The sequence below is a fragment of the Zea mays genome, chromosome 1, assembly GCF_902167145.1.
Source record: "Zea mays cultivar B73 chromosome 1, Zm-B73-REFERENCE-NAM-5.0, whole genome shotgun sequence".
NCBI classification, from domain to species: Eukaryota; Viridiplantae; Streptophyta; class Magnoliopsida; order Poales; family Poaceae; genus Zea; species Zea mays.
In genome coordinates, this window is record NC_050096.1 from 269375067 (window position 1) to 269386610 (window position 11544).

The window sequence follows — 11544 nt, forward strand, 5'->3', positions numbered from 1 at the left end:
AAATAAAACACAAAGACATGTATGTTCTATACTTTTGTTAGCTAAGTTGGTGTGAATGGGGTTTGGAGCCAACAACCATTGTTTGAATCCTCATTTGTGCATCATTTTTGTTTTTTACCATTTGAATATGGAAATGTGGGGGAGCAGGGAGAGGCACGAGAACAATAGAAACTGACGTTTTTATATAGTATAGATATAAAATAGGCGGAATATTTATTCAATTATAATTCCTACGTGAAACTCCTATCACCGATCGGTGGCATCTAGAATTTAACACGCTATATTTTATCACAATATAAAATATATACATATGAGGACTGCAATTCCTATTTAGAGATATACCTATGAGTGATGTAGTAAAGAAATTAAGTATATGGACTAAGTACTCTCTATGAGCTAGTTCTTCATTGCTCCAACATGGTGAATTGCTCACAACCATATACAACTATAAAATCTAGTCACCTATAAACTCTCTAGATGATCATTGCACTCCAATTACCACTGAGTCGTCTAGGTGATGTCGATCACCAAGAATGACAAGTACTAGACTTTCACTTGACAAAGACAAGCCTAATATAGATGATGGATGCACACAAGTCTCTCCCTATGCAATAAGTCTCTGTATGCAATAATGAGGTTACTAACTGCAAGATAAACACTTCTTTAATCTCTTCACAATTCAAAGGGCATTCCTTTCTCAAGAGGTTGCTTTAGTTATTGAAAGGGACAAACATCTTTAAAATCTGATACAGGGGTATATATAGCCCTAAAGGATCAAACTAACAACAGACATATCCATCGTGTTGAACATGATGGTGTCTCTCAGTGGATAGTTTCTAAAAATAACAGTTGGTGTGCATCGTATTTGTTGCAATATCGGTGCTACAACAGAAACGTCTGATAAGTACAACTCAATTCGACATTGTAGACATACTTTTTAAGTACCATTTCTTGTGCCACAACAAACATGCGCTGTGAATACTTAAGTCAAATGCATACTTTACATGTTATCTGAGTGTCCTATTCGGTGCAACATCCGGTGAAGCACCGGGCACACCAATGAGTGTAAATATGAAACTAGTCTCTTTGCAAGCTTTTTGGGTGCCCTGTCCGATGCCACATAATAGGTGTACATCAAACACCATGGTGCTTCTCTAAAATAGCACAAATTCCTATTTGGTCTGGTATCCGATGGAACATCGAATATGTCTGGTGTTACTGCAAACTGTCCAATTTGTGTTTTCAACCATTTTTTATTTGGTTTTCTTTCAAACTTCTTGTGGGTTCTCCTAAATTACCTAGCACTAGTTTTTCGTAAGTGTGCACCACCACACCAAACTAGACTCACCTAGGTCAAGCTACCCATCTCATGCCCCCTTTCTAGTACAGATAAAAGAAAATAATGGTTGTATCACTACTTAAAGTGTCCAACATCTCCACTGATATTTAGAACTAGTTAATCATAACCTTTTTAGCCATTCCTTTTAAAATTTATCGTTGACCTTCATCAATGGGGGCATAAAAAACTTTTAAGCCCAATCATCTTGCACCATTGTGGCTTAACTTATCGTATCGCTACAAAATAAATGTTAGTCAAAGTAATCTTGTGTTGTCATTAATTACCAAAATCAAATAGGGGCCTAGACATATTACAGAGTTTAGTCATTTGGACTTGATTGGGGAACTTGGAAATCACAAACCAATTTATGATTATCAACCTGAAGTTAGAGATCAAGTAAAGAGGGCATATGTTTTGAATGGTCTGATTCAACCTCAAGATCTTATGTTTCCTTGTAAATGGATGAGTGGTGAATAGAGATCATTTCAGAATACTTAGTTTGATAAATTTGATTGGCTGGAGTATTGTGAGTACAAGGATGTAGAGTATTGCCTATATTTCTATCTCTTCTTTAATTCAACGAAGCCTAAAAATTGGAAGAAAGCTAAGGATACTTTTGATAAGCATAATGTTTGTAAGACTCGTGCAGAAGTTATGCTAAAATGTGATGACTTTATGAACTAAAGTATAAATATGGGTAGAAAATTAGTTGAAGTAAGAAAGGAGAAAGAAAAATTATGAGATTAGTTTGTCATCTTGTTTAAATGTTGCATGATTTCTCATAATGCAAGGGGATGCTTTTCATGGACAAGATGAGACTTGTACTTCCCTTAACAAGGCTGCATACAAAGAGATGGTTGACTGGTACAAAGATAAGGTTGAAATAGTGAAGGAGGCATATGAAAAAGGTGTTAAAATTGTGAGATGTTATCTCAGCATTTATAGAAGGACCTTACAAAAGCTTATGCAGAGAAAGTCATGATTGTCATTATGGATGAGATTCGAGGTAGAAAATTCTTGGTGCTTATTGATGAGTCTTGAGATGTATCAATAAAGGATCAGATGATGGTGATTCTAAGGTTAGTAGTTGCATTTTCTTGCCTAGTTTTTTTATCTATTTGTACAATTATACTAACACATAATGAAATGTGACGTGCGGGTTTGTAAATGATGAAGGGAAAGTGGAGAGATTTCTTTAACTTTAGCATGTTGAGAGTTGTACAAATATTGCATTGAAAGAATATTTAGTCGATATGCTTTCAAGTCATAATTTGTCACACTGTATACTTTGTGGGCAAGGGTGTGTTGGAGCTTCTAATATGAGAGGTGAATTTAATGTGGGTGCAAAATTTGATTAGTGATGAAAATCATTATGCTTTCTATGTGCATTGTTTTACCCATCAACTTTAACTTGTGGTTGTTATCGTTTCAACTTCTAATGCACACATTGTGGATTTATTTATCTATATTCCTTTAAAAGTTAGGAATGTGGGTGCATCTTGTATGAAAAAGTATATGTTGCTTACAAAGCATCATGATATGTTGCTAGAAAAGATTGAAAATGGTGAGATTATCACTGGAAGAGGTTTAAACCAGGAAAGTATCCTAGCTAGGCCTGGAGATACTGGATGGGGCTCATATCTTAAAAGTTTGCTTCATATTTTTTTAATGTGAGAGCTATCATAAATGACCATGAGATAGTGAAGAAAGATTCTATTAAACCAACATGTAACGGTGGAGCTTTAGGTTTAATTGGAAAATGGAGAGATTTGATTTTGTGTTCATCATGCATGTAATGTTAGAATTGTTGGGCATGATAGATATTTTGTCACATGGTTTGCAAAGGAAGGATTAAGATATAGTTAAAACAAAGCATTTGATGTTGGATGTGAAAGATGGCTTGTGAGAGATGAATGGACGCAATCCATTATCCAAAAAATCATTCTGTGAGAAGAATGAGATTGAAAGATATGGATAAGGAAATAAATGTTAGAGTAACATCTACATGTGGAATACAAAAGGTAACAACATGCATTTACTATCATGTTGAAAATTTTCTTGTCGACATTGATGCCATCCTGGTAGTTAAATTATCGGTTCACTGAAATTAGCTCAGAGTTATTATCGTATATGCCTTTTTTAGCTGAAGGAACTCTAATTTTAATGTGGATGAAATTGTAAGACAAGCTAAAGTTTATGCTAAAGATCATGATATTGGTAACCTTACTATTTTGCCAACTCAACTTAATGATCTTGAAAAGGTTGCTGAAATTATGACCATACTAATATGGACACATCGACTACTTTATCATCTCATTGAGCTAACCTTGATGCTACTAGTGGCAATAACTTCAGTTGAGAGGATATTTTGAGTCATATGCATTATAATTATAAAGATATAATTACATAGTAAAATGGACGATGGATGACTCAACAATTTGATGATATGCCATAATAAAATGAACGTATTTAGAAATATTGGTAATAAAAAGATCAAAATGTGGTTCCAAAAGATACAAAATGGCATATGTTATTGCCTAAAAAATTAGTGGCACTCTTTATTCTTTTATAAATTCGTAATTTGAAGGTCTATATATGTATGACTAATTAATTATAACTATTTATGTAGATTATACTGTATTTTCGAATGAATAATAGATGTCACTGACACACATTGCCTATTGGTTTCATAATTTGGTAATTTGAGCTTTTAGTATGGATCGATTGTATCCTTTATTTTTTATGATAAATTTTATGATTTTAAGTTGGTCGAAGTTTTAATATAAGATTCTTTAAAGTATTATATTTGTCTTTTTGGGATCACAGCGAATGGCGTGATTGGAAGCCTCTATGGACCCTAAGCCAGGTTCCACGCATGCAGGTGGCGTGATGATTTTGGACCAATGCGAAAGGAGGATCCAAGCTAGAGATGTCAACGGGAACCCGATACCCGCTAACCCGTGGGGAATTCCTCTATTAGGATACGGGTATGGGACAAAAATTATCCCCATGGGTATGGATATGGGACAAAATCTCCACCCATTGGGTAAACGGGTATGGGTTTGGGAAGCAAAAATCCGAACCCGATTACCCATGGGTATTTCATACGTGTACATCTGTCATGTTTGTATGAATGAGTTGAGGCCGAGCCGGCCACCAAGCCTAGCACGGCAGCGCACCAAACCCCAGGTCCTAGCCTAACAAAGCAACTAGCAGACTAGCAAAAAAACAAAACCCTAAAATAACCAGCCATACACTACGCTGACTGCTAGGAGCCTAGGACGACAGTGATGACCATGGATTCTCAGGCGTTAACGAACTCGGATGGTGACCAAGGAAGGTAAGGAGACTGCATTTCTCCATTTCTTCTATTGGTCACGAGTACTGATTTCTTTTTGATGGATGGATGAATGGATCATTGTTCATGGATGAGTGTTTGCGGATGTGGTGATGTATGAAATCTGGATAGTTTGTACTAGCTGTTAGTACCTAGTTATCCCTTAATTGGGGATTGGGACCCATTGGGAACTCGAAACCCGAATGAGGATTGGTATGTGATGGGTTTTGCACCTATGATGGGTATGGAGATCGATCAAATATGATGGGGATGGGTATGGGATGCTATAACCCGATGGGGAATTCCCCATTGATATCTCTAATCCAAGCCTAGCTGAGCCGGCTTGTGGGGTTGAGCGTATCTGATGAGCAGGCTTGCAGACATGCAAATCAATAAAACTTTTTGTTCCAATTTTTTTTGTATTAGTCTATACATCTAATTAATAATAAATCAATTGCACCTTCGTGTTCCTGATATTTTAGGAACAAAACTAGAGTACACTTGCTATATAACATTTTTTTATTTTTTTCATCTTATTAATCCAGTCAACCAAACATCACATCGTTCCCTGTCAGTCTGGCTCATTGCATACGGCCAAACCAATCAGTCAATCACATATGCTTGTACCAAATCAATGTGTCCTGGCTCCACATCGCAGCCGAGCAAAGCGATCAATCACGCTGTACTGTTTTTGTTCAGCTCCTAATTTTTTCCCTGAATCTGCCGCCGGAGGCAACCGAAGCTATCCAGCAATGATTTACACATTTACATGTACCGCAGTCTCCCACCTTTTTTTCTCCACGTTTGCAGAAAGAAACGGCTATACTAGCACAGCACCACGGATTCAACTATATTAGCCAATGGTCACTGAGTGATTGACCCTCTGTTAATGTTACTTGTGTGAACTAAGCTCGGACGATGGCGTTTCGGCAGAAGCTGTGATAGTCGACAGCGGCTCTGGTCTGAAATTTCCAGGAGTCTGGTCCAGTTATGGTTACCTCACAGCATCCAAATTAAAGGTTAGGTGATTCCTGTAAGCCTTGATTTCAGGCACCGTGAGTCAAAAGAGGCTGATATTTGGTGTAATCTATCCCATTTAACCTAACACAGCATAAGATCTGCTCGGGCAGCTCTTCAGCTTTATTTCCCTGCAGATAGAAGCCAGCGCAGTAAGTGACCTGACCTTTTTTCTCGAACAATTTTCTACGAAAATACACTTCTGCGTAGTAAAGAAAGAGGTTATCATTTACAATAGGGATACCTGAATTGTCAGCCCAACATCTAAAACGCATGCTTTTAGCCTGTCCAAAAATGTTTCAAAACCTTTCCTTGAGATGTAGCTAAATCTGTGCATGTCAATGTCGATCTCGAAGTAGTTATCACTCTGCACAGAAGAAAGGGATGCTTCAATGTTCCCTCCATTAAGCAATCAGAGTTCGGAGTACGTCTAAAACAAGATATTTTATATTATTCCATTTATTTATCAGATGGTGGGCTAAAGATTGTAAATGGATAATGCATAACTACAACAATTTCTAGAAATAAACATAGCTAACCAGGTAAAACTCATGCTGTGGTCTAGAAAGGACAGGCTTCTCATTATAGGCATGCATTAGCTTCCTCTCCGCTGCACTCAAAGGAAGATCCTCCAGATTAGCCACCCGGCCAAGTATCTTCAGCCGCTCTCGGAATGGTATAGTTGTTTCCATTGGGAATGCTTTTATCTTCTCTACATGATCATCAACCAGCCTCTGTTGTGGAGGAAAAGCAGTATTATTGACTGATAATTACTTGAACTGAAATATAGTTAGCTTTCTACTCCATAACTATGGGAATTTGCCAAATCTGACAATTAACATTATCATCAATCACAAAGCCTATACATTATTGACATAACAATATAAAATAACCAGTCTACATGTCATAAAGTCCTAAACCGATTCCAATAGCTGAATCTGCATCTTTCACATGCAAAAACCACATTCTCTTTTCTCTTGTGAATCAGTCAATGCTACAGAAGTGCTACGCATCTTTTCTACCTTGATCAACTATGTTCCTAAGGAGTTAAACCCAGACTTTTTACTTCAAAATGAATGGGAAGAGCCCAAAGGGCACTTAAGCTGCAGTTCACACTAAAGTTTGTGACCCTGAAAATATATGCCTCATGTCTCTAAACTAGTTCAGAGCTCAGATGCAGGGGGGAAAGTTCAAGATTCTACATAACCTAACAAAATAATCATTTCCCTGCAACAAATATCCTCCACTATGGTTGTGTGATTGTGTCACCTGCATGAATTGATATAAAAAACTATATAAGAACTATTATTGATTTCATCAAGCTAGTCATTTTTTGTTCCAAGGCCTTCACTGCTTCCAAAATTAAAAAGGGATACAAATTCCCATTGATTTAAAGTATAGACCTGTATTATATATAAAGTACAAAACATAGTAACAGATATTACAGAAAAAAAATTAAAGACCAGTGAAGCTCTTACTCTGATACTTTCAATGAATGAATGTGGAAGCTCTTTCGAGTAACCATCAGAAAGCCTAAAGTACAAAACAAAGCTCATCCCTTCCCCATCTGTTTCATTCTGAAATAATGAAGCCGGATATAATGGGACCTGAGAAAAGTATACAAAATGTCAATCCACTAACTGAATACTGGTAAGAGCATAAAACTGACAGAAAAATACTGAAATCCATGTTACAGTAACTATTTCTTATAACAAATATTGCTATGGTGGCACGTTGTTGAGGCTTACTTCAGGCAGGCAAACATAAATAACATGTTACACAGAGTTCACCGGTTGCTTCAGTCCAGCCCTTTGTACTAGTTAACTATGTTGAACTGGTTTGGTACTAAAAATAGGCATCGGCTATGGTTGGTACATATCTGAATATGTTTGAAGCAAGTTGACATACAGTTCATTTTCACCACTAACATCCATTTAGACAAGCGTCTGCAAGTGTAGCAATTGGACAAATTGAGCACCACCAAGAAAAAAAGGAGTGACATGAATAAAAAGAGAAATGCTTCATATCTGACGCTTTGACGAGTTAAAAAGTTCATCAACAGAAGGGTCGTATACAAAACTTTCACCAGCAGTGTTATTAAAACTACATTTAAACTACAATGTTTAAACGTCAAAACTCTAATTAGAGGTTGAAACCACGTTTTAGCGTTTTGGCGTTCTAAACTGTAAAACACAGTGTTTCATGTGTTTTAGACCATTAACTACTTTTGGGCCGAGTCTGTTAGTTACTTTTGTGGTCCAATCCGGCTCATGGGTGAAGTTTTGGTAAGCCACTAACCTCTCTGTTTTAGTATTTAACATTTTAACTTCATGTTATTGTTTGAAATTTTGATATATTGGTATTTTTTCTATATTGCTTAAAACTACGTTTAAACATTGTTTAAACGTTTAAAAGTCAAAATTTCACCTATGAGCATTTCAATGTTTTATCGTTTTAATAACCTTGCAAAACAGTGCATTGTCCTTAGTGTACTTATGACTTACCTGTACATTGACCACCAAAAGAGGTGGGAGCTTGCTGGAGAGTTGAATGTCAGGAAGTTGGACAAATCGAGATATATGATTGAGTTTCTGTGGTGATAAGTACACATCGACTCCAAATGGATAATATGCAGCATAATTTGGAGCAAGCTCTTTCTTCTTATCCCTGGAAAAGTGCATTCAAAACTAAGATCACTCCCATAAAGCATCCAGGAGTTTCAAATAAATAAATGATGGGTATGACCTGATACTGCAAGAATGACATTTACCTAAAATAGTTTGCTCCACGGACCCGGAATGTACCAGGATCAATACGAGACCAACTGTTGAGCGTATTTGTTTCCAGCAAGCATAACTGTACTTGAGAACCTGCTAGAGGCCTTTCCAGGAAATCCTTCGTTGATACTGAAAAAAAAAATAAAGTATATATGTCCTCAATATTTTGTCCAAGCAAAACCAAAGTGTTTGACAAGTTTTGTCTAAAGGAAAAATGAATACCTCCAGCACTTGATGTGTTTGACAGATGATACAAATTTAATGTAGCTAAGAAACTTACAGTGAATCAAGTTAATATTGCATTATGATAAATCTTGCAACAGAGATTGGCTAAAACTAATTTTGTTATATATTTTGGAAATTATTTCAAAGACAAAAGCAGTACTCATGTAACGACAGGAGTAAAGAATATATCTAAGTGCCATAAGTACCACCAGCAAAATCCAGTGTTATTCTCACAATTTCAAAAGCTTAAAGATCTCATGTTAGATGCTCTGTACAACTTAGTTTTAGTAACTTTTGAGGCGTCTCCCTCTCCCATACATACGTGTTATGTTTCTCTAGAACTCTGCAGACGGCCAATGAGTACAACTATGGAATCTTAACTTTCCAGTGTGTACCAATGCAACAGTCATACAATGCTACCATTAAATGGAACATGATTGATATGACTGGTGACCATGCAAGCGATGAAGATTTGTCAAGCTGAGGTCACCAGTGAATGTCTATCTTGCGGCCTATTTCACATTCCACGTTGTCTACACTCTACAGTGCCAGAAGAGTGTTTTGCACGTCCACTTATTCATATTGGTGAGCTCAGCCTCAGTACTCAAAAGCATCAGTTCTCAGTGCTAGCTTTTGCCTTTTCTTTGTTGATTAATAAACTGCCCCAGGAGTATGCCATAAAAGAGACTAAGAGAACAAGCAAGTTGCTGGCAAAGTTTAAACTCATCAAACAAAGAATTATTGAGAAGTATAGATGTCGGGGAGAATTTGGTACAAACTCCAGTTCAGCTTTTTTTTTCGCGATGGGGCACAGCACGTTTTTCATTAAGCGGACAGGAACCAATCAGCTTTTGAGAAGGGCGTCTTAACTCCTAGTAACTCTTACCCAAATGACTTATGAAGAAATGCTTACGTAGTGTGGAAGATGGATGAGCTTCCCCTGACTTCTTCTTGAAGGAAAGCTTCAAAGAAGGCATCTTCATTGAATGAGTAGGGCTCGAGGGAGTTCTCTTCTTCTCGTTCACCCCAACAGCAGAGGCAATGCATGGCAGACAATTATTCGGCAGAAGCCCGCAATTGTCCAGTATCCTACCTCCACCGTGCGTGGTATCCGCACCAGAAACACTCACCGCATCTTCATGGCTAATGGACGTCCTTACACCATTCTCCGAGCTCCCCTTCGACAGTTCGCTGGACTTTGGCTTTTTATGGTGCTGCTCGCCTGATTGCGCAGCTCCATTGAAGCTCCCACCGTTGCCATCTTTCATGCTCAATGCAGCTTCATTCTCGAAGCCATTCAATGAGAAAGCATCTGTAAGATAACAAATAAGTTCAATCAGTTAAATGGAAAGGCATGTTAAAATGGGGGCGAAAACTCAGCAGGTTCAGCTAATAATTGGAACAATGCTGTGCGGGGGACCTGGCTACAAGGCTACTACGACATCGCTCTTACCATCTTGCACGCTGTGGAAATCGTCTTCGGCATCCGACTCGCTCATCGCCAAGGAATCGTACCAGTCCTCCTCAATGCTCCCGGACACTGCAGCACGAGATACCCCGAAATCACGTCAGGTCATATTGGAGTATCGAGTACGAGTTGACGAAACGAACTGCGACGCGTACTGCCCCAGCCCCCAGATACTAGCTGCAACCCCACTCTACAGAATAGGATCGCAAAGCCTCCGGGGCTACGAATTAAAAAAGTGAGTAGCTATTGCTTGACGCACACGATCCCCAGATGCAGTAATTTAACTTTTAACCCCGAAGTCCGAAGAGCGCGCAATCTCGCGCCCATGGTCCCCCGAATATCAGAATCCAGACCCCGAAACCAGCAGCGCGGGCGCAAGGCGCACGGGGGAGAAGAGAAAGCAGCCCATCCGTTCACCCACCGACCCACCCACCTTGGAACGCGGGGTTGCTGTACGTCCGGTGATCGGCGGCGGCGGCGGCGGCGGACGGCGAGCCGGGCACCTCGGCCTCCTGAATGGTTTCCATCGACGCGGCGCGCGACGGCGCCGTCCTCCGCCCCTTCCCTACGCGGCGGCTGCGCCTCCGCCGCGTCCCACCCCCGCCGCCCGAGCGGCCGCTGGCATCGCCGGACCGCGGCGAGTGGGGCTTGCCCACGCACGCGCTGGGCCGCGACACGCACGCCCCCATCCTCCCACCTCCTCCTCGCCCGGGCGACGCGACACGAGATCGGCGCCCCGGGGGACCGGGGTGGGGGGCGGTGGCAGTGCGAGGCCGCGTCACACGGGCAGGGGTGCGGGGAGGCGATTGCGTGGGAGGATTTCGAAGAGGGACGAGACGAGACGAGCCGCGCGGCTGGGCGGGGCCGGGCGCGGCGCAACGCGAACTTTGTGGTGGAGGTGGTGGTGGGAGAGAATGAGGTGGAGGTCTGGAGGAGGTGGTGGCGTGGGCTAGCTGCGGTGCGGTGCGCCTCCGTTTCGTCCTACTTCTGGCTTTCGCAAGTTCGCCTTCACTTGCCGGTTTGGCCTTCCACACGAGTGGGGCGGTCCGGGGAGGAGCGCGGCGGTGGGACTGCGGCTTGCGGGGGCGGTAGGCGTCGTCGCGACGCGCATGGACGCGGTCCTTGGTAGGCGGCTGGTCGTTTCGTTCGTGGTGGCTTTCTAGTTGGGTGGACCCGGCGCTTTCCTCCCTTGTGGTTGGGGTTGGCACGGGCTGGGGAACCTGTGACGTGATGCCGTCGTAGTCGTAGAGATGGTATGTGTGCCACTGTTGACCGGTACAGGTGAGGTTACACTTGAGTTGGCACTAGTATTGTCAGTTGTCACGCTGCCAGCGAACTTACGAGCCTGTTTGGTTAAAATCGGGTTAGTTTTGTCAGCTAT

At 40.7% G+C, this 11544-nt stretch overlaps 1 protein-coding gene across 1 annotated transcript; it reads right to left on the minus strand.

The window, feature by feature from the left end:
* Positions 1–5321: 5321 nt before the first annotated feature.
* Positions 5322–11155, minus strand: LOC103643836 (uncharacterized). The gene is made up of 9 exons (NM_001347070.1): positions 10597–11155; positions 10149–10235; positions 9609–10007; positions 8464–8599; positions 8198–8360; positions 7172–7300; positions 6233–6427; positions 5938–6060; positions 5322–5824 (listed from the first exon to the last, which is right to left on the minus strand). Exons 1-9 carry the CDS (start codon positions 10850–10852, stop codon positions 5723–5725), a joined length of 1590 nt encoding a protein of 529 aa, NP_001333999.1. The 5' UTR covers positions 10853–11155; the 3' UTR covers positions 5322–5722.
* Between the last annotated feature and the right edge of the window lie 389 nt (positions 11156–11544).